A 24,263-nucleotide genomic window follows, 5' to 3' on the forward strand; every position below is an offset into this window, starting at 1 on the left:
AATGCTTCACGATCCCTGGCAGTGAAACCTCTCGGAAATGTAACTGACACATTCCAGTTCTGGGGGACAACGCGAGACACAACGTATTTCTGGACATGATATGACGAAGAGCAGCTGTATGGAAGCCTAGCTTGGATGCTAAAGGAGGAAAAAAAACATCACAGAGGCAGAGGTTATCAAGTTAATAAAACAGGTCTATAGCCTCTTAACAAGCTTGAACAGGAAGGTCTGGTATCTTCCAGCCCCCCCCCCCCAAAAAAAACAGGAAATCAAACTCTAATGCCTGCATTTCTCTTTCTCTTCTTTACACAAATGCACAGTGTCTAATTCACATCTACTTCATTGCCAGAATAAATAGAAAACCTCAGAAACTGCAGTTTGTGACCGTGAGAAAAGTCCAAACTGCCCTTGACGAAGTGATGTATTAGTCCAACAATCTCCTCCATCTCATAATTTACCTTCATTCTAGATTAACACTCCATGAATCACAGAGTCGGGATCTGCCAACAGCTTGCTGGTCCTCGTGGACACGTCTGCTGAGGATAATGGCAGACTTTTACCTGATAGGGCTCCTGCCAGCTCTGGGCGCAGCCACACTCAGGGGGCCACAGGTCACAGCTCCCCCCCTTGGCTCTTGCTGCCGCCAAGCGGCCAGGGCTCCTGGAGGACGCGCTGTCCAAGTGCCAGGCCGCCGTCCGGCCCCCCCTCCGGGGAAGGGTGGCGCCACCGGGGACGGATCCGTAGTGGTAGCGCTGGCACAGGTGGTGGTGCTGACTGTTGGGGTGCTGGTGATGCCAGCTGAAGGAACACGGCACCTCCCCGCAGTCCCCCCGTCCATCCAGGTCGGCAAGGCCACTCTGCTTTTTGCTCAGGTACCCGGTCATGCTGCGGCCACGCAACGCTAACCCTCTGCTTACTTCGACACTCCGTCTCTCGCTTCTTTCTGCTCCTCCTCTTTAGCTCCGCTGGTACAATCATCAAACACAAGACACGGTCCTGCCTGATGTATGAGCCGCTCGCTCTGGCAAAATGAATGATGAATGAACCGACTGGCTGGCTGCTGTAGCTGCACGGGCTACATAGTGTGTGTGTGTGTGTGTGTGTGTGTGCGTGTGTGAATTTGTGTGTGTCAGAGCTTCTGGAGTGGAAGGACGATAAATGAGAGAGAGAGAGAGAGAGAGAGAGAGAGAGAAAGGGGAGGGAAGAAGAGGAAAGAGAGAGAGATACTCGATGAGAGTGGAATTGAGTGGGGGGGGGCAGCTGAGTGAGGGAGGAATGGGGGTGAGAGAGGGGGAGATGAGTGAGAGAGGATGATGGGAAGGAGGGAGGCAGATAAGAACAGCAGGAGATAGAGGGAGGGAGAATTGTCTGTGTGTTGGCTGCCAGCCCTCTGTCAATAAATGAGTCAAACTGGCAGTGCTGCTTGACAGCATCCGCACCTCCAGGCAGAAACAATTGATGGCCGCGCTGCTGGGAATCGGAGGCAGCAGGAGCATGAACTACAAATCCCTAGACTGCTACTGTGGGAGTGGCTGCATCTGACGGGTCAAAGACAAAACAAGCTGAAGAAGCTGTGTTTTTTTTTTTTTTTAACAAAACTAAGCTTTGCGACACCAGTTCTGCACTTTAATATTTGCGATGGATCAATAGCTACGTGTTATGTGAAATAGGGAAATAGGAGGAAAACTGACGCCACATTTAACATGTAGCGGTGTTCAAATGAAGGAGGTTACAGAGGAGTCAAAGTATCAGTAGTTGTTGCTATTGCTGGAAGGAGAGATAAAAAAAAAAATCACTATGCGCGACCAAAAATAATTTCATTTGTGCCGCAAACACCTGGAACTTTTTACAGCACTTACTGAAACTTAACACAGCGGGCACCTATAGGTCAATAACTGCCATTTCTAACTGTGTTCTGCTGTCTGTTTTCTCATGGATTATTATTAATATTATTTTTTCATTTTCTTTTGTATGTATTCATTCCGTTTCACTCTCGACATGACTGAAAATGAGGGCACGTCCTCGATGATTCTTCCAGACTTAAATTAAAGGTTGAATGAATTTTCACAACAGTTATATTATGAAATTAATTACAATAACAGCACTCAAGAGCAGTGCTGCAGTTGAACTGTTGTTTGCGAGATGTAGTAATATCATCACACTATTGGACTGCATTGTCGGTAGGTTTGCAGAGTATATGGTATCATATGTGGCACATTACGGTATATGTGCCAATGTATGTATGCTTAAATGTGGACTCTTGGGATCCAAATACAATCAAACTTCAGAGACCAAAAACAGAGCGAAAAGGAACGTGGACATGCGACCATGAATGCTAATACCGCCCTGTAAATACATAGGTCACCACAGTAGCTGCTAACCTGTTTGCCACAACAAGGCAACAACATTGGGGTGTTCTAATTATCCTGGAATTGGTGGGTCCAGATCCAAAAATGGATCTCTGATTCAAAATCTACAGCATCTGGGATTGCTTTGTATGTAAACAAAGAAATAAATAGTTAAAGAGCCGGGCCAAAACAAAAAAAAAAATAAAACTGCCACTAACTTGCGAGGCTTGCTAGTTAAAGAGCTGCACGTATGGTCCTGTCCTCTCTACGCCACGGCGGATACAATATTTTCCTTCCTCTCCTCCTCCCAGAGGTTCGGTTCCTCAAAGGGGTCAGAAAGACAGAAAAACCAAAGAGGAAGAGGGCAAAACTGCAACCAAATCCCAAAAGCCCCTGATCCCCACATGGATCCGAAAACCTCGGCTGTGAGACCGGGTCCACTGAGAAGTTACTGGAAGCCTGCTAATTCAGTCTGGTCAGAAACCGCATCCCCGCCAACTCCTTCAAGTCAGATGGAATCAGGGTCGCGGAGGCTTTTAGTCGCGAGCGAATGATGCTGAAACATCCGGCTGCTTTAGCGTCAACATCATTCGGGATGTTGATGATGAGGAGGGAGCGGGCGGCGTGCCTCCTGGTGTCGGAAACACACCAAACTACGTATATTCTGAATCCTCACGTGGAGATGATGTCCCTGTGACAGCTTTCCACACTGTGATACAAAATAACAGAGGTTTAGCTATGCTATGTGACGCTTTAGCGTGTGTGTGTGAGTCCGTGTGTGTGGGCGTCATGATTACCGATTCCATCTACCAGAGGCGACAGCCACGAAACAGTCAGCGGTGGAGAATAATACCTCATCAGAGCTGACTGAGGCAGGAGAGCATCAGTGGGCAGCCTGTGATATTGTAACGTGAGGTGAAGAGAGTGAGTGTGTGTGTGTGTGTGTGTGTGTGTGCAGCAGGGGGCATGGGGCAGGGGGCATCTGGACACTTTACTTTACTTTATTCTGGTCACTGCACTGTTGTTATTTATCTTATCTTATTTTTATTTTTATTCTTATTGTTATTTTAGCTTTTATATTCTACTTATTTGTTATCAAAACAATAGCACCTTCAGACCACAGCAAATTCCTTGTAATGTATGTTACTTGGCAATAAACAGTTTCTGATTCTGATTCTGATTCTGATTCTGATGGTTGGTCGGATGGACGGTTGGTCAGAAAAAGAAAAAAAAAAAATGTGCACAAATCAACAAACACAGAGCTCTCAGCTCCCTTCCTTTCAGGTTTGCGCCCACGTGTCTTATTTGAGTACCCCCCCCCACATAAAGAAGAAGACGGAGGACGCAACTGTCAAGACACAATGGGACCTTTCCAGTTTCGCATTGACGACATTATGAGACATTAAAGCTAAAAATCGGAGTTTCAGATATTAGCCAGCGCCGTCTTTGAGTCACTGCTGCTGATCAATGAGTCTGACTCACCACTGGCCGACCCCCCCCCCCCCCCCCCAACTGTGATTGGTTCAAAGAAGCACAAAAAAACCAGAGTGCGAGTTTTTTTTCCCTCCTGGGCTTCTTGAAGAGGTTGACGTTGCTCGTGCATGCAGTAGCACCAGAAACAAACGGCAGACATCAAAATATGTACGCAAGAACGAAAAAGAAAAAAAGGGAACCATCATGTAAAATTCATGCAATACGCTGATTGAAAGATTCAGCAATCCATACAATCTCTGTGGTTTCGGACAGTTGCGTATATTCGGCCACATTATATCACGTATCTGACAAAAGAAACAAAACACAAGAGCTTCCTTTGGCTGCCTCAAACCTCGTCCAAGAAACAGGCATTTTAGTGCATTTCATGCAATACACCCGACTTGCCACATGGGGGCACTTGCAGTTCAGCTTCAAGCTGTGGGCCTGACTAACTAACCAGAGGAAAAGCTGCAGCTCTCTTCACAAACAAGTCACGCAGCAATGTCGGGGGCCCGGGGGGGGCTCTATGCTCTATGGCGGGGCAGTCTTGCACTTGTGTGTGGCCTTGGAGCGCTAGTCGGTGACATTCTTTAAGAAAATGTTTTTTGTTTTGTTTTGTGCGATGCAAACTCAACACCTCCTGTCGCTGCTTCACAATAAAAGCCCTGCAGCAAAGGTGATAGTGAAAGAATGTTTCTGTGGAGTTGAAGCAGCTGTTCTAGCCGCTCATGTATTTTGTCTCTTCGTCTGTGTGTGCCCGTGTCTTTCTCCTGTCGAGGCTGTGCGTTCTGTCTACCTCCGGGTCTCCGCGGCGGGGAGGAGGTGGTAGTGGCTCGGGTCCTGATCTGTTTGGCAACACCTGAAGCTGCTCGACGTCCTCCTGGATCCATTCGTCATATGTGTTTTCAATCTCAATCTATAATTTTGTAATCCTGATAGTCCATACTGCAATTTTACTATGTCTGTTGCATGTCTGTCCGTGCTGGGGGAGTTTTTCCTTTCGAATTGAGGGTCTGAGGACAGAGGGTGTCGTATGCTGTACAGACTGCGAAGCCCCCTGAGACTTGATGGTAGCTTGGTGTATGTCAGGTTTTGATCAAGGTTAGAAGCTGGCCTAAACTGACATGTAGCGCTTGGTCTTGCATCGTCTGGCACTGCTTGGATATAATGTTGTTTTTTTTGTTTTTTGTTTTTTTAAATGTCACCTGCGAGGAAACAAGACAGAAATATTGCTGCAAGCGTCAATCATCGAGGTCAGCGAAGATTGTGACAAATCGCAAAATTTGACATTTTTAAGAGCAGAAGACCAGATGCAGACGACTTGAGAGATTAAAATGACGAAAGAATTGACCCAACGCCAAGCCGCTTTTCGAGATCATGTGTCAACTTGGTTACAGCGCCACCCTGAGGTCAATGAGTGTCATTTCATGTGCCTTTGTGAGCAGTGGCTGGAATTGTAAATGATTACATATTCACATATTTCCATATTTGGCCAAATTTCCCAGACTAACCAATTCTACTGTATCCAAAAGAGAAGGGAGCCAGTAGGGACCATTGGGACCAGCTTAGTGCTGTTTCAAGCGTGCAATCAGACCGATAAGACATGATAAAATATCCCACCCAGGTTTAACAATTATGCACTCACAATTGCCAACATCTAGGCTGGACAACATGGCAACCTGTTCAAACCTCCAAGTGATATTAGTTTCAGAAAGGACAGCATCAACCACTGGGGGGTAAAAAGGTACAGTACTTCCACCGATATGAATGAAGGAAAATGGGTTTACAGAGTTCCTCCTCACAGACAAACCAACTTCTATAAACTGTCCACTGCCGTAGCAACGGAGGAAACACCAGTGGCCAGTAGTTTTATCACCATCCACGTGACGATGATACAGAGGTGCGTCCCGAGTGTTTGGACAGCGACACACTTCCTGCCATTTCGGCTCTGTGCTCCAGCGCTCTGGATCTGGAAAGAAAAAAATAACTCAAGAACTGGTTAAAGAGCCGACTGTCAGCTTTCAGAGTGTTTGGGGGAGTTCGCGGCCATATCGCCTTAGTGAGCAAACAGCGTGGGGAAAATATGGATGCAGACACCCTGTAATTAAAGCTGAAAGTGAGCGCTTTAACCCCCGTAGTCATTGTTTCGTTTCACAGCCAACGTGCTGGAGTTTAGACAACATGTCGAAATACTTACAAACTGCAAAGAGCCTCAGGCAATCTAACTGTTCTCACCACAGAGAACACAGACGCAGCTGCCAAAGAAGCCTCCCCTAATAAGTGTAATAGTAATTAATAGTAGGGAGGTCCCGATCCGATACTCAGTATTGGTTCAATGCTGGCCAAAATCGCTGGATTGAAAAGTATAATCTGATACCATCCATCAGCCTAAACTATCATGTAAACGGCAAGAGGGATGTGTCAAGAGTAACATGGGTGAGCAGCACGTGTCACGTGAACAGCAGCTAGAACGTGAACCTGGTTAAACACTTGTTGCATTTGGGTACACGTGGAAGAAACATTTAGAGCTTGCACTGTTTCGACCCTTAGATATGTTGTTTTTTTTCAATGCGGCTAACTCGATATCAGGTGAAACAGCCTCAGAGTTTCAGCTGTGAGCGCCTGAAGATGCCATGCTGTCCATGACAGAGTCGTGTTCTTCCTTTAGGGGAGGAGAGTTGTTAGTTTTTAGATTTGTCATTTAGTTAGTTGTTTAAGAGAGGGGAAAAGATGGTATGGGCAGACACTCATGGTTGCGGTATCGGACATGAAAAATTGGTATCGAGCCGTCCCTAATTAAAACACAGGATATTGGTAAGTAACGCAGCTTTTTTAAAAAGGTAAATATGTGAAAAGCTGATTATCATGGATGCGGGCCAACTCTAATGAACTGTGGCAAATCCCATATGATCATCGTCGGTCCCATAGTCCTCGCCAAAAACTCGGATCCATGCCTCCACCGCATCCTGACTCGACTACTGCGTATGGCTTATTCTTTATGGTACAGCATCCAAAAGTCCTCAATAAACTCCAGCACATCCAGAGGTTCGCTGCCAACACTCCACCATGGTCGCCACCATCCAGGACCAAACACTGGACCTGGGGTTACAGGGCCATTTCCATGGCAGCCTCCTACCTCTGGACTCCAGGGCCAGGTATATGATTATTGTTATTATTATTTCGAGAATAAAGTCGAAATGACCATAACAAACCAGCTTAAAACGCAACTAGCGTTAGCGTAAACATAGGTTGATTCGATTGCATGCATGCATGTTTTAGTTTTCACTTTCTGATGCCGTAACTGGACTCTGGTCTCAGCTGTCCGGAGAAAACCAGGTCCCCAATGCACTCCCATCAGGACCCTGATGTAAACTCACCCTTTTTTTATTCTTTAATGGATGATTTAACATCCTCCGCTACTCTGCACCTGTATTGTGCTTTTTAGATTGTTTCTATGAGAGAGAATAGAATAAATAATGAATGGTGATTCAAGTTGTGCTTAGTTTTTGTTTTTCGCAGATAGTTTTAGTTTGATATAATCTAATGTGAGGTTTCCAACAGAGTTTACCGTCTATTATCACCCCCAAGAATTTGTTTTCAATACATACAAATTCTGCATCATTAATCGTAAGAATTGCTTCAGCATAGATTTTTACGATTTCCATGGGAGTTTATTAGTATAAAACCATTTCTGTAGGGTTTCCAATTCCCCTCCAACTGTATGTAAAATGCTTCAAGTTTGTCTTTGGCAAATATAACGAAATATATGTATATAGAGTACAAAGAGCTTTAGCACCCGAAGCCTTTGCAGAACCCCACGAGTGACCTCCCTAAGTTCTGAATCAAAATGATTCACTTGAACATACGGATAATTGCTCTCAAGGTGGTTCACAAGCAAACCATGATCAATGGTGTCCAATGTTTTTCTGAGATCTATAAACACTCCTGCTGTATGTACACCCTTTATTGTCTACTGCAGATGAAAAAAATCCTCTATACCAGTTCCAGTAACGCTCGTGAGGTAGACCGCTTGGTTGGAAAATCCATACTGGTGGTCACTAAATAAAGTTGTATTTATCAACGTAAGTATATCAATATCGTTATTATTATCAACCTAAGATGTCACAGTGAATATAGATACGACACCAGAGCAACCAAAGGGACTTTCTCATTCTCCTTTTGCAACTAGAAGGGCGATAGTTTCAACCACCAACCCCCACTATCAAAGTGTGAGCCTTGATATTACGCCATTAATGACACAACCCAGAGAGCCGTGGAAGTGAAGCCAGTGGTTGTTGATGAGAGACAGATCACCAGTGAGCTATTCCATTAGCTTATTTCATGAATTCCACACATTCAAGGAACCTGTTGGGTGGAAAGCCACATTTGGTCGAGATTTAAATACCTTTGCCCTACAAGCTTGCTGGTTTTTGCTCTTTTTATGCAACTTTATTTTGTACTATGTGTTCATCTGCACCTTTTGTTTATCTTGATGCTGTTTTTTGTTTTTTTGGCCAGGTTGCCCTTGATGAGGAGTCTTTATCTCACTGGGACTCAAAAACAGTTTAATAAAGGATTCAAGGCGTAGGACCTGTGCGCTGGTTTTCTTACAAACACACAGCTGTATACAAGGCATGGCCAGTCAGTCATATTAATTAGCCAAAGGGCTTAAAGGAAAGGTGCAATTAAAGCCTGAACATTCTAAAAATATATAATTAAGACCTTCAAACACGGGGGTGTCAGTCAGTCTTGGGGCATGTGCAAGCTTTCTAACCTGCGATTCGTCCTCGGAGCCATTTTGTCTCTTCTTCAGCTTCTCCGCAAGGGTCTGTTTCCACTTGCAGACAGTAACTAGCGAGGGCCACTTCACTGGGCTCAGGTTGAGATTGAGCCCCATACTGAGGCTGCCCAGGTCTGGGGCCCAGCCCCGCAGGATTTCCATGGACAGCCTCTTCTTGAGGGTCCCCAGGCTCTCGGAGTGCGGAGGGGGCAGCAGGAGGTTTGGGACACTTCCTCCACGGAGAGTGTATCCCAGGGATGAGCTGCTCAACATGCCGTCCCACCGTCGCTTCCCCATAAAGCTCATCTTGAGGCCGGTTTTGTACGGTCCAAATGTGCCCTGAGTGACGGGGGTCACCAAGCGGGTCGGACAGCCTCTACAAACCACCAGGCATCTTGTTATAGGGAAGATACCCCGACGAAGACAAAAAGTTCAGTAATTTCCCACAACGTCTTCAGGAGTAAAATAATCCATGGATCAGCTGTACCTCTAGATACCAGCTTATCCTGTTTTCAAAATCAACTTCTCATCCATGAGCTGGAGTTGTGTGTGGATTAGAGGCTCTGCTTTGGACACATCTGCCCTCTTTACAGCTGTGTTTTGGCGCGACACAGCGCTTTCTTTACATAGGAGTTCTTCAGAACAATGGATGTAGTGGAGCCGTCGAGGACAAATGGGTGATATCGCTCTGGGGGAGGGGGGGGGTGCAAGCGAGGGGAAACACTCGCGACACATACTCAATATATCTGATTGGGTGAGAGCTGCAGTGGCTGGGCCACAGACGTGGATCCGATTGGATTAGGCGGGGAAGAGTGCTGGGTGCTGGAGCCCACTGATATAAATCACATGGAGGCATAATTAATGCCTGAGGGAAGTCAGCTCTGTCAGGAAGCCAAAACTAGATTAGGGACAGATCAATGGAGCGCGTCAGGAAAAGAGGTGGAGCAACGGTGGCCCCTGCCACAAACACACCATAATGAGCAAAAAACAAAACAAACAACAACAACAAAAAAACAAATGGAAACAACAGCATAGCCACTGCAGTGGGAGGCAAATCAAATACAACGCTGAGCGCTGGCTTGAGGCTAATTGAAAATTCTCAGAATAGAGCGGCTTCAACCTTTTGTCTCACTCTTTTGTGATTGGAGCAATCAAGAGAGAAGAGGCTCAGCCAGAAAAGAGAGAGAGAGAGAGAGAGAGATGAGCGGCTTTATCTACCTGTCCCCCCCCCTCCTATTCTTCCGTCTCTCACTTTGCGTTCTCTTGTCTCTTCTGTTTGCTCGTTCGTCAATGACCTCTCCCCTTCGCTCGCAGCCCACGACCATCTCCCTCTCCCACACACTGGCCTCTCGTGTGTCTTCCTCATTTTCTCCCTGACTGTCTTCCGGTGGATCAGGGTGCAGGTGGGGAGGAGGGGGGGGGGGGCGGTGTGTGTGATGCTGTAACAACTCAGGCTTCGGGCCCGGGCTGCCTGGAAGCAGCAACGCTCTCTGCTTCAGTGCTGGATTAGACGCGCCTGGCGTGGCGCTGATAACGACTCGCAGGTACACGCAAAACAAGAGTCGAGAGGGTAAGCAGAGCGCAGACACGCTTAAAGAAACACGAACGACGAGCCACACGGACACCATCGCACACTGCCATGCTTCTGCGTCACTCGGCTCTCCAGGTGCTTCACACCGGCCCCTCTCAAACCCCACTTTGCCATCACGCCGCTGGAGTGCACATCCATTATCGAAAAAAAAGTAGCTGGTTCCCACGCGGCAAATGGCTGCTTTGCCACCGGGACATCATGAGAGTAACAACCACAGGGGAGTAAAAGAGAGGCAGCGAGAGAGATGGGGAATAGAGCAAGGTAATCCATGAGAATGGAAGTGGAAGAGAGAAAAGATATGTCAAAAATCAGTAACCAGAGCCCACTGGTTTGATGATGCAGCGAAAACCAAGGCAATAAGTAGCATTTATGGAGCAGCAACCAGCAAAGGCTAATACACTACATTGCCAAAAGTATTCACTCACCCATCCAAATAATTGAAATCAGGTGTTCCAATCACTTCCATGGCCACAGGTGTATAAAATCATGCACCAAGGCATGCAGACTGTTTCTACAAACATTTGTGAAAGAATGGGTCGCTCTCAGGAGCTCAGTGAATTCCAGCGTGGTACTGTGATAGGATGCCACCTGTGCAACAAGTCCAGTCGTGAAATTTCCTCGCTCCTAAATATTCCACAGTCAACTGTCAGTGGTATTATAACAAAGTGGAAGCTATTGGGAACGACAGCAACTCAGCCACGAAGTGGTAGGCCACGTAAAATGACGGAGCGGCGCATAGTGCGCAGATGTCGCCAACTTTCTGCAGAGTCAATCGCTACAGACCTCCAAACTTCATGTGGCCTTCAGATTAGCTCAAGAACAGTGCGTAGAGAGCTTCATGGAATGGGTTTCCATGGCCGAGCAGCTGCATCCAAGCCATACATCACCAAGTGCAATGCAAAGCGTCGGATGCAGTGGTGTAAAGCACGCCGCCACTGGACTCTAGAGCAGGGGAGACGCATTCTCTGGAGTGACGAATCGCGCTTCACCATCTGGCGATCTGATGGACGAGTCTGGGTTTGGCGGTTGCCAGGAGAACGGTACTTGTCTGACTGCATTGTGCCAAGTGTAAAGTTTGGTGGAGGGGGGATTATGGTGTGGGGTTGTTTTTCCAGGAGCTGGGCTTGGCCCCTTAGTTCCAGTGAAAGGAACTCTGAATGCTTCAGCATACCAAGAGATTTTGGACAATTACATGCTCCCAACTTTGTGGGAACAGTTTGGGGATGGCCCCTTCCTGTTCCAACACCAGTGCACAAAGCAAGGTCCATAAAGACATGGACGAAAGAGTTTGGTGTGGATGAACTTGACTGGCCTGCACAGAGTCGTGACCTCAACCCGATAGAACACCTTTGGGATGAATTAGAGCGGAGACTGAGAGCCAGGCCTTCTCATCCAACATCAGTGTGTGACCTCAAAAATGTGCTTCTGGAAGAATGGTCAAAAATTCCCATAAACACACTCCTAAACCTTGTGGAAAGCCTTCCCAGAAGAGTTGAAGCTGTTATAGCTGCAAAGGGTGGACCGACGTCATATTAAACCCTATGGATTAAGAATGGGATGTCACTTAAATTCATATGCGAGTCAAGGCAGCTGAGCCAATACTTTTGGCAATATAGTGTATATATATAACACAATAACAATACAATCTCTTTTTTTGACAGCTAAATAACTAACTGATTAAAATTTAAATAGATTTTATTTGACAATCTCTTAATCTACTCGATAACGAAGACACGCAAGAAGGGGAGAAGAACAAATGCTTTCTTTTAGGGTTTCCAAATCAGTCAGAAGTGGCTGGAGGTTGACCGGCACTGTTCGTTTGGACACAATGCAAAACAGAGACGAGAAATGGAGCAGACCACGTGACGCCGCCGGTGAGCGCGACTTAAGCGCGACCCCTACCGGTCACACGGAGTTGTAGCCGCCTCAAATCAAACCCGGGCTCTGAGCACTCTAATTTGTGCTCATAGACTACATTTTTCTTTCTTTTACAGGAGACGCTCAAAGAATAAGCATACCTCTCTGCCCCACTCAACTAATGATGCAGCATATGCCGCCTTCAAGTGCTCGTCACGCATCTTGCAGCTCTCAATTGCGGCTTGCGGGACCTTCAAGGACGTCCTGCTGTAAAATACAAAATACATTTTTAAGTAATTCATTTGTAAAACGTCGCAAGTGCTCCGTGACTGCAACTCCGGCATTACACAAAAAAAAAACCCCTCCCCCTGTCGTATTTATGTTCTACTTTGCTGGCTTATGTATGTGGGCTCAATTTGTAATTACGATATCTCTGACAGCAGACAGCCATTCAACAGCTGTGGGGGTTGTTGTGATCCCGGGGCTTAGTCCTTTGAAATAAAGCAGAGTTTGCCGTGGACAGCTGTGGGGACAGATTAATGCCGGGTGTTTGGAGAGCAAGCGGCCATTTGAAGTGGAGAGCCAGGTAGCCCTCGACGGCTCTCGCTCGCCCTGCTGTGCTCACGCAGTATGAACAGATGCAAGGATACATATATATATATATATATATATACATATATCACTCCAGGGACTGTGGTGGCATCGACTCAGCAAGCGACAACTGGTTTGTTTCACTGCAAAGATTTTTAGGGGCATTTTTGCCTTTATTGGACAGCTGATTCTAGTATAGAGACAGACGCTACAAAAATGTTGTTGGTAGAGATATAAAGCATCCATTGACTCCGGAATACAAGTACAATGTTTCTTTGACGGAGTTGGAGGGGTTACTGTTACTATTATATATATATATATATATTTGATGTCATCGAAAGTTTGTTGCAGAGGCGTGGTCATCTAACAACAAGAATACAAGCAGTAGAGAGAATATCTGTCCGACACCTGACAGTCTCATCACAGGAAACCCATCATTTGGAGCAATATACGCAATATTATTGAATTACTATTTCGCGTTGAAACAACTAATTTCTGGACCGGGACTGAATCAAACAACCAGTCAGGGTAATCAGGGGTTCTGACCTCCAACCGTTCTGATTAACACTCTAATCCAGTTAACCTTCCGTAGAACGCCCCTGTTCGTAGAGAGTGGATGTGATTGGCCAGTTGCGTGCGAGCTAACCCCTGGTTGGACTACCCTGAGTCACAATAACTCGGCTTGTCCTTGGTTATTCATATTCTTCACCTCCCCTTTTAAAAACATAGACAGCACCTGTAAAATGATTTTAAGTCGGATACAAAACGGCCCACATCATACTGTATAACCTGAATGTGTCAGGTTAAAAAAAAAAAAACACCCTTCGCTTTATGTCAAGCCGGTGACTCATTCCCCACCTCACTAGCACGGCTTTGCTCATCTCACTGACCATAATATAACCTGATATCCGCGGTCCAATTTTAGATACAGCCCTTCAGTTCACTGCCATTGCGTTGCCCTTTGGTTACCAAAATACTATCACTGCGTAATACACGCACTGAATTGCTGTAAAACGGCTTTTAACTGAGACTGCACATTGAAGACATGCAGAGACGCCGTAGATGGTGAGACTGGAACCTGCAAAATCACACAGCAAGCCCGCTCGGACGCCTCGCTGTACAGTAACTCTACCTATGACCCACTTCCTTTCAGCTTCTCCGCAATTTCAAGTCACTTCAAAGAACATTTCCGAGAGAGACTTTAAAATGAACAGCTTTCTGTGGGCGCCCCTTACTGTAGCAGATCCAATACAAAAGTAATAGGCTACGGAGGAAATAAGGATCTTTAAATCATTTATGGAAAGAGGAAATTAAACAGGCTTTTTCCAGTGAGGAGTTGACACATGGGTACATTTGGATGGGGGCGAGGATAGTGCAGATGCAGTAATTGAAAAGAGTCCTCTTCCAATTTGATTTTCGAAGCACACCGACTTGTTCTGCTACAGGTGAGGTGTCTGTTTTAATCGCAGCAGAATAATAAGTAGCGTGTGGGGTGGAATCATCCGTCCAGGGAGTGGCGAGGAAGAAGAAACCGGAGACTGGAAATCTGGATCTACTTCACCTGTTCATATACTACCTCACTATTTATTCTTAAAATGTTTCAGTGCAATACATATATAGTCATACACTTCAGTGAAATACATACATACATATATATATGTATACACATACATATACATTGTTATTGTATATATTTTTTACTTCACTGTTCACTTAAATACTGTAAATGTGTATATTTTTTATTTTCTATTTCTTATTTTTATATTTTGTACATACTTTTAGTTCTAAATTATGCTACTTTTTACTCTTGAATGGGAGCACCGGTACTGTACAATTTCCCCCCGGGGATCAATAAAGTATTTCTGATTCTGAAAGCAAATGTTACTGATACAGCACGGGACCCGAAGCAACAACGTCCAATTCTACTGACGACAGAGAAATGGCTTTTCTTTTTGAACACCTTGCTTTGTCTTCTGTTGCATTCAATAGTTTGAACTTTAGGTCAATATTGTTTTCTGAGGTATCGAACAGCAACATTTCTGTCATTTCTGTCTTTGACTTTAAAAGTGAGAGTAAGCCGAATGGAATCCTTCACAACTCAAAAAAAACCTTTCAAACACGGTATGCAAAGAGTCAGAACGTATATACATATATATATATATATATATATATATCCGAATGTGAAATCCTGGAGCCTGCCAATCAAAAAAAAAGAAAAATCCAATTAGCTGCTTACCCAGCTGTGCTGAGGAAAGCCTACTCTCATGTGCCTCTGTCAGTGCTTTACGCATGACTACACATACACACATACAGTGCATGCGCTGTATGTACACACACTCGCAAGTTCCACCACCTTAGGGCCACCGCAGTCCGTCCAGCAGGTCACACCTCCAGCCCTTATCTAATGCATACGAACCTACACACCCTGCCCATGTGTAATCTTTGCTTGAAAAAATAACATTACCCATATTGATACCATCCCGTGAGGATGTGAATGATCTCAGCAAGTTATTTCAAGTTCAATGGAAGAGGCTATTATGGGAAGAAAAATAGTCAGGGAGGACCCTCTTATGTACCTATTAGCAGTCACGCCATCAGATGTACACATCAAGTCCTACACCATTCATGCGCTATGGGTATATGTATATATATATATATATAAATATATATATTGCCGATAATCCTCTGTTGTGTGAAAATGCATCATCTCAATGCATTATGCCCATTACTGGCCCCCCTCCACCCGGGGCCGTTAAACGAATTACAAGCGCTCCGCCGCGTCCCACTCCTATTGCTGCGCCATTCCCTTCGATTTGTACAGCATTTTGGTCAACGGGCTCTATAAATAACCTAATAAACGGCTTGACTTTTGTTGCTAAGCAGCACGCTGCTTTTTTTGTTCATGTTAACGTGGCCTTGGTGCACACACACACACACTCTTCAGGTGGGGGGGGTCACAGATTACGCACGTAGCTAGAGTATAATCAGTAGGATTGACGCTGCAAATGATTGCTGAGCCAGTCCATGGTGGAAGTTGTGAGATCATACTTGTGATGTCAAAAAAACAAAACTGGGCTTGTGGCCAGAACTGGTTCTTATTTAGCTGGAAAAACGGCAGCTGGGAGAACTGGCTTTGGATTAGTGGATGAGAAACCCTCTCCATTGACACTCAGCAACTACTGTCGAGGTGCTTCTGAGCAAGGACAGGGGGGCTCCATGACAGTTAAAGGCAGTCAAAACTACCACTGGCTGTCAATAGAAGAGAGCAGCCAAACCAGGCTGGGTGACTGCCCTTGTCAGTTGGGCAGCTCTCATATGTAAATGAGTTCAAACGATACATATGTCAAGGGAGGATGCTGCAGGGGGAAAAAAAGAAAGATCAACCCTCCCTGGATGAAGAGGTTAAGTCTGTCCCATCTTTCACACCAAACAAAAGCAAAAAATCCATTTAAAGCATTAGCCGTCAATCACAATATCGTTTTAACCCGGTGTTATGAAAGTGTAACGTCCATGGTCGCGGAGGTCAGTATACTACAAAACCGGGCAGAAAAATCAGAGAAGGTGACCATTGTCTGCTTCACGTTGCGCTTTCCACGTCTGGTCGGAAAGCAGGGTGACTGCAGCCCAACTAGCGGGCCCTCTAGAACTATACGGCTCAACGCACCCCGCAATAAAAAAAAGCGCTGCATGGAACGGGCTACGCGCTGACATCTCGGAGCCTGACCGCGAGCTGAGATTGAAATTCGAGTTTGCCCTGAGACTTGGGAGCGTGAACGAGCACAGAAAATTCGATTGTATGAGTAGACAAGTGGACATTTTGGCCTGACGGTGAGCTGAGCTTCAAATTTAAAGTTTGCCCCGAGAGTGACGCTAGAGGAGAGTGCTCACCCACTTGGGAGCGTGAACGAGCACAGAAAATGAGATCGTGGGATGTGCGCAAAGCTGATATTTTTTGCCCAGAGGGGAGTGCTAGAGGGTCGCACAGGGAGTGTCCAAAACGAAAAAAAAAAGCTTCATCCTCTGCGGAGCCTGAATGTCCTCAGTGAATTTCATTAGATCTGAATATTCCTTGTAGACAAGGTGGTGGCACGATTAGTGGGTCACCAGACACATTGGGCTTATTGCCAATGGATATCCACAGCAAATCTTATGGTGATCTCGCTGGAAGTTGAGGGCCAAATGTAGGGTAAATTTTGCGGTTGCTAAACGGAAGGTTTAGTCAGAAAAGTATCTATAGTAAATCCCAAGAAGATTTTGCCCAGAAGGTTGTTGAGAACTCTGCCTTAGGCCCTGCCCCTGGCAGAGATCAAAGTCTGATTAAGTGTATTCATTTTGCATTCCGAATGTTCAGCCACGTCAGTATTTGCAGCCCCTAGACAATACACACGTCACTCTTTTTGAAGACGAGTGCAAACAGCATCATGAGTATCCATAGGCAACAGAGAAAAGCTCCTTGTCCTGTCTAGTATAGTAAACCTCAGGTTCAGGTTCATCTATCAGCGGGAGAATTTGCTTGCGAGAGCAGTGTCTGCAGTGTCAAAACTTGGCTGCGCTGAAGGCAGAGGACTTAAAAGATGTCGATGAAGAAAAAAAAAAAAAAGAAGGTGCCCGGGGACGGAATGGCTGGGATAGGGCGAATCTGCTGTGGCTTAATGAGCTGAGTTGGAGTGAGCTTCTGACGTATAGGCAGGGTCAGAATTACAAGGTTGGGCTTTCCAAGCAGCGGGGTCCGTGCCCCCACCCCGTTGCTCATTCACCCTCTTCAAATGAGGCGGAAAGAAAGGATGCAATTGAGCAAAGTCAACTAATTTACCCCCAAAGTCAAATCACTAGCGCGGACGTCAACAGCGCTATTAATAATCAACAGGTGGATTGAAGCGGTGCTACCTGCTGCAGTGCTGCCTGAACCGTTCGTCCTGGCTATAAAGAGCAGCACCTCTCCTGAAAATGACAATATCAGAGGATGTGTTGAAGCTGAGCTCAGCAGAAGTGTCTTCCACACAGACCTGCCGCGAAATGGTATCCTCTACCTGCTCTGCCAACCCCAAAGTAAATCAGTTAAGCAGCACGCACAGTGGCAAACCTACCTTGTCTTTCAGCATTTTAGCTTTCCGGCTGTTCTGTACAAGTCGTCTCCCTAGCTTCTTGGCATACCAAATAGAGGCAAACATAGCGGCAGGTGAAATAGTAATGTTCTCTGGTCCGCGGTGACAGCCCAAACGGCGCTGCTGCCCATCTGGACCGAGTGCTCCTTATCAGCGGACTCTAGCGCACAGGCGAGGGTAAAAAAACAAAAAAAGAACAAAAAAAACAATAATAATAAAAGAGAGGGAGGGAGAAAAGATGGGATGATGCTGTGGGGAGGGAGAGCGTCTGCACAGCAAAGTCAGGTCTCCGTCAGCCACAAAAGCGAAAGGGGAGGGAGAACGGGAGAGAGAGATGGAGGGGGGAGAGAGAGAGAGAGAGAGAGAGAGAGAGAGAGAGAGAGAGAGAGAGAGGTTAAGGGAGAGAAAGAAGAGGAGGGGAGGGGCTGCTGCTTTCCACGTGGAAACAGCATCTTCAGCACCAATTGAATCCTGGTAAGAGGTTGTCGGTAGCTCGCGGTTTCCAGAGGTGTGTGTGTGTGTGTGTGTGTGTGTGGGGGGGGGGGGGTGGCTCTGCTCTCACTATACCTACGCCAGCAGCCACTCACATCATTCTAAAGCCAACCATGATCAGCAAAGAAGAAAAAACTGACTGAAACGTCACCTTTTTTTTGTATTACTGTGAATAATGACAGAGATTTTCCTCATAACAAACCTCATTGTGCCATTTAAGGACAGCGTTGCTACAGCGATAGCCATTCAATGTATTTGCATTCCCTTCTTGTCCCCTGTATAGCAGTTTTCACTATTACTGGCGTGGTTCGCCTGCCTTGCACGTGATCAAATTGCACAGGAGGCGCTGCGTGTACATTCTGGACATGGTGTGAATGACAAAACCTGGTGCATGCACGCATTTTGCCTATTGTGGAAGACAACCATTTGATCATGAGCTCAGTACGACAATGTTAAATGTCCATTTTAGTCTTCTACATCACAATGTGAGGTGAGGAATCCTCTCAGTTCCTGGTTTGTTTGGCTGCGCTGTAAATGGTAGCCTTTTCTTCTGTGTGCATTTCTGACGATGAGAAGATGCGTTTGCTGCCCCCCGGTGGTCACTAAAATGCACTCTGTGTTACCACCAGCAAACCACAGGTGCTGCCAAATCAACCAATCAACATTTCAGAGAGAAAATACTGTATTTCGCAATTGGAATAAAACCTGAGGAAGTGAGGAAATGAAGGGGGTTAAGAGGACTCCCAGGTTTTGTTTTATAGTTTAGTGTCAGATTCCTCTCATCGATAGCACCACCGCAACACCTGACGGATTCTATTCCCCACATCAACTGTTCCACCTCACTGTGTGATATGAGTGACAGTAGGCTATGCAGGTAATGCTACATATATGCTGTAACTGGAGTTACATCCAGGTATAGAGCGCTGCAGGAGTGAGTCCTAAAAACCCGGGAAATTAGTTCGCATTTTTACACTTCTGGTTCCATTGTCTCAAAGAGGTTGTTGGCAGGGTTTTTTTTTTTTTTTTTTGGTGAGAAGCCTGAAATAAGGTCTGCGGTTACACACAAGTTTAAGAGATTTCAACGTTTTGTTCTACGACACAATATACGTCAGTAGATACCCCTACTGGTGAATTTCGAAGCTTTTATGTGTCTTAAAAAAGGCGGTTGCTAACATGCGGCTAAATGAGACTACAGAGGTTGTCGCGGACACTAAACGTCTTCAGGCCGAACATGTAAAGTCATCTACTCACTAGTCCGCCTTTACAGCCTCGTTGTGTTTATATGTCTATCTGTCTATATATCTATATCTATCTGTATTCTCTTAAAAGTGAAGCTTAGCGGTGGTGGCGTTGAAGTAATGCGACCGTGCTGTAGTTCCTTTATAGCCTAACGTTAGCTTTGTACTTCTGGCGATTCCATTTACGCTTCCAAAATCATAAAAGTGGTGTTCATTAGAAGAAGATTATCCCGCTGAACTGAACGTGTAAGTATCATAAACTTTTGTTTTGCCACAGAGCTTTTTTTCTACAATAATCCAAAATCCCACGGAAAAATCCCATTGGCCACCAGCATCAGAAACATAAGCTTCCAGTCGCAGTTCTTGTGTTCCCCATGTGGTGGTATCTCCATCACCGCCGTGTGTGATTACATTGCCGTAGCTACAGAGTCTATGCATGTAGCCACTGAAGCTACGTAACCCCCTTAAGACGCAACTATAAGTCAACCTTAAGGCTTTGTGTGAAGGTAATGTGATTGAAAGACAGAAATAGATGCAGTTTTACAGTAGTACAATGCAGCAGGGCCTGGAGAGAGGGGATCAGTACACTGACAGTTGCAAATATCGGGAGTTAAAAGATGTGTTTCATTAATGTGCCAGGCGCTGACATCACACCTCATAATGAGCCGTATTAACACTCCTGTCCCATGCATCACCCTCCTCTTTCTCATCTATCAACTCCGAACCCCGACGCTCTGCATTTTCCTTCTGGGCTTCAATTCAAGCCTCTCTAATCAACCGGTCGACTCGCTTTGCTTTCCAAATCACTCTGCAACCCGAACCACGAGGGAGAAACACCAGAAGGAGGCTGCGTTCCTCCCACATTAGAACGTGCGTGTCGACAGCGTGTTTTCCGGACCGTCCTCCTGTAATAACACGCCTGCCCATCCATCACTAAAGAGAAGAGAGAAACGCCGCTGGCTAATTGCCAGGGGAGATGGCACCACACAGCTGAACAATGATAAACTACAGGATGGGGAGGATGACGTGGCTGTGAGCCTCAGCCTGGCTCACCCTGTCCTGCTTTGTCCTATGACAGAGCTTTCTGTTTGCAATTACTGCAGATGGTTGCGGCTGATACCATTTTACAGCATACAAATCTTTTTGCGTGTGTTTCACTCCTTTGTCCAAATCTCACAGCTTTTCAAACGAGGATGGGTTTTCACTGGAGAGCTCAGAGGACGATGACGTTACAAAAACCAAGGCCTGGATTCAATTGTAATGCAATTCTCGCTTGTTTGTGATACGCTCATTTGGTGGTAGCTGTGGGGAAAACGCAAACATTTTGTTGCTAGTATTAGATTTGCAAATATACCTCCTGAGCCAATACTGAGCCTCTCTGGATATCACAGCGTGTTGCATATGAGCATATGAATGTCAGTCCTACAGATGATAATAACTTCAGTCATATAGCATCTTTCTCAACCAAGTTAGATCAAATACAAAACGAGATAAAATCATGTAAAATCATTTCAGCCATTACCATCAGTTAAGAAAAAGAGAGAGATTAAAAAGACACTCGGATACCGAGTTCCACAGCTGAGGGGCCCGGGTAAATACATCACTAACACTAAATCCTTGAAAGTTGTCATGGGGGTAGTGGGTGATTACTTGCTTTTAGTTCGAGCTGCGTCTACACCATCTTCCAGACTATTTGATGAGAGACGACATTTTACCTAAAAAACTAAAAAAAACAAAAACGTGGCATTCAGGCAACACCTGGTGGTAAAGAAAATAAATAAAAAAATCTTTTGATGAACGGTAATTTCAGACGTGGGTGTATATGTTGGCTGATCTAAGGGCAGCTTTTAATCAGGAGATTGCGGTAATTATTAAAAATGTAAAAAGGTGCTGATGCCTTTAGGGACCTGCTGTGAAAAGGTTGTTATATTTGACATTTCCCAGCATTAGTGATTACATTTCCCTCTGCTTCATTGATTATTTATGATGGGTCTCAAACCTCAGTTTTCGGGGCACATTAAAAACCACTGCGAGTGTTTTCATTGTTTCGCAGATGACGTCAGTAAAGTGCAGCAAGCAAAGCATGCAAACTACATTTCCCGGCAGTTGTTCAGTTTGTATGGTATGTAAGTTATATACATTCTTGGTCGTCTCAAGTAAAATATAAAGAATTATTTCATCTAAATTCAACCCTAAATAAAGACTTTATCATACATGAGAGTCTACAAATAGAAGCTTATTGGGAAACTAATGAAGTATCAGTCTGTGTAGCAACAAAGGGATCACAGAATATGAAAAGGAACTAGTGTTCCTTTATATTCCGTCTGGTATAGTGTTGTATTTTTATGTGTCTGCCACTGAGAGCTTGACGTGTCAAGGTTGGTTAGTCCAGGGCGGCTGGATCCTCACTAACTGTGGAGCTCGGATTGTGAAAGGCTGTCAGGCAGGGGCTGGAGGAGGCCTTGACCATCTGGAGCGGAGGGTCCTGGTGTCCCCAGGGTCGCACTCAAGTTATAATTCGTGCGCGGGAGGACACACAACTTTTCTGCCCGGCGTGCATGTGTGCAAATGTGTGTGTGACAGAAAGGTCTGTATGGCGGGGAGGAGAACTCAGCGGGGATGGGGCCGATCTCGTCAAGCCACCCTCGGCCTTGTAAAGGAGGTCAGCAGACTGCATTCGCTTTCTCTTATTCTCCAAACACACGTGCAACAGGATGATATTTCCAGGGACAACACGTTGGAGAACATTACGGCAACAGATTGCTTATGTTTAGTGGAAAAAATGAGAATTGATATATGTGAATATATCAAATGGATTTCTAGGTTATCTATGGATTAAAAGCAACAAGATGCTGATCGAAAGACAAACTGTATTTGCACTGGTTGCTGTTCACGATGCCAATTGTAATTGTGTAAAAGTGTGCTTTGTCCTACATGAAAATAGTATGTGCCTATGTACATGTTATTTTGACAATGGTATATTAATTAAACTATCTTCAGAATAGGATCAGCAAATCACATGCTACTTGGGTCGATCATAAAAACTATAAACGGGTACGAAGTGGCTTATTTCTACATACCGCAGCATCATTCATAATCTCCCCCGAAGCGAAAACAATAGAACAATCTCCTTGTGTGCCTTAGTAAAGCTAAAAACTCCCACCTGAGTGGCAAAGGTTCTGTTGTTGATACCAATCGAGAGTAAGTCAGAAACAGAGCACAGCTCTCAGCAAGTCACACAGGGCAGAGGACTGCGTGATTCAGACCTCACTGCCATCTCATTCTTACATGACGACAATTCAGCCACATTTGCATAAGCAGGGAGAACTGTTGCGCCAAACCAAGCGCTCCGAATTCCGCACCCCCACCCCCCCCGGAGCTGCATCAACAGAGGTCAAGACAGCCTCAGGAGCAGTGCACAGAAGGGGGAGAGGACGAAACGCATCGATTTTGTGTGTGTGTGAGAGAGCGAGCGAGGGAGAGAGGCAGACTCCGAGAGTGATCGGTGGAAGAAAAGGCTTTGGAGGAACACTTAAAAATGAGACAGAACTCAGGAAACCTCACCTGTAATGGTGGGGAAAGGGAAATGCATTTGTCTCATCACTAGTTCTCAAAAAAGGCGATGAGGGACTTGTTTTTCACCACAAAAATGTATACAACCATCCTGAAACATCACCACAAAATACACTACGATGACGCAAACATGCTGCCAAATCACACAAATACTACACCTGTCCACAAACCACATTTGTATTGAAATGGTTTCCTTAAGAATTGGGAGAGGAAAAACCATGATCTCCGATTCACGTGATATCACTGTTCTTATTTTTATCCAACAATCCTGCGGCCGGAACAAAGGGCAGTATAAATGTGAATTTAATCACTGCAAAAAGGAAGATTACACAGTGTACTGGGACAGACGGCATCGCTGTGCAACAGGTTGCCCCCTAATCTGATTCCACACCAACAATCTACCATGCGGGCAGCCACGGCCTGGTTATCTCAGTCCAAAATACTTGACGTACGGTGTGCTGCGTCTCAAATTCGATCAAGTTGATGAGCTAATTTGTTTTGAAACATCCGAATGAGTACGTAAACAGCTTTACACCCCTGTGCACTAGAAAGACATAGAATTCGACTCTCCGAGCTGCCCGCTGACCCGAGATTTTAGATCTTGAACTGGGCCGCTGACCTGTTCGTCGTTCCCTTGTAAATTCCCGTTCTTGCTAATGAGGCCACTGGTCGCCCATAGGTGGCGTATTTGCACACCACGCAGGCCGTCCTGAGTCTGTAGCGTGCACAATCCGTCCGACAATGTAGTGGGCGGTGTCTGATGATGTATAGGGTTTTGAGGGGAGGTAATTATGGGGCTGATGATCATGTGCCTCTTAATAGTCACCTCTTTTGTCCGCAGCACCCTCGGCTGTAATGTAAAGCTAGTGCACGAGCAATGTAACCTTTCATTTTGGAACAAATAATCAGACGCCTTCCCCCGTAGCATTGGCTTTAATCCAGCCATGTCTTTGTTTACACAATATATTAATATTGCTGTAACTATTCTTATATATTTATGTCTGGACTATCAGATCAGATCTGCCGCAGCGCGGACGATTTTCTTTCCCCACTAATAGCTTTTACTGCTTTTAGAGTCGATCCGAGTCGAGTCGATGAGCACTCGGTTCCCATAGTAACCAGGACGCCATTTTAAAAAGATCAGACCGCTTTGTTTGTTTGTTTTGAGACTGAACTAGTTGAGATGGATCACTCCGCCTATTTTCTGGTGGGTTT

General features: G+C 45.5%; 1 protein-coding gene across 2 annotated transcripts in view; it reads right to left on the reverse strand.

Moving 5' to 3' along the window:
• The window catches only part of dlg2 (discs, large homolog 2 (Drosophila)), a 133,417-nt gene that overhangs the window by 40,036 nt on the left and 69,118 nt on the right, over positions 1 to 24,263 (reverse strand). The window contains exon 4 of one of the 2 annotated variants that reach the window (XM_070917315.1): positions 11,263 to 11,323. The exons of the other annotated variant lie outside the window; for it this stretch is intronic. Coding sequence (XP_070773416.1) covers positions 11,263 to 11,323 — 61 coding nt within the window. The remainder of the gene's footprint in view (positions 1 to 11,262; positions 11,324 to 24,263) is intronic. 2 annotated transcript variants of the gene reach the window in all.

This window comes from Enoplosus armatus, chromosome 13 (assembly GCF_043641665.1).
Source record: "Enoplosus armatus isolate fEnoArm2 chromosome 13, fEnoArm2.hap1, whole genome shotgun sequence".
Classification (NCBI taxonomy): Eukaryota; Metazoa; Chordata; class Actinopteri; order Centrarchiformes; family Enoplosidae; genus Enoplosus; species Enoplosus armatus.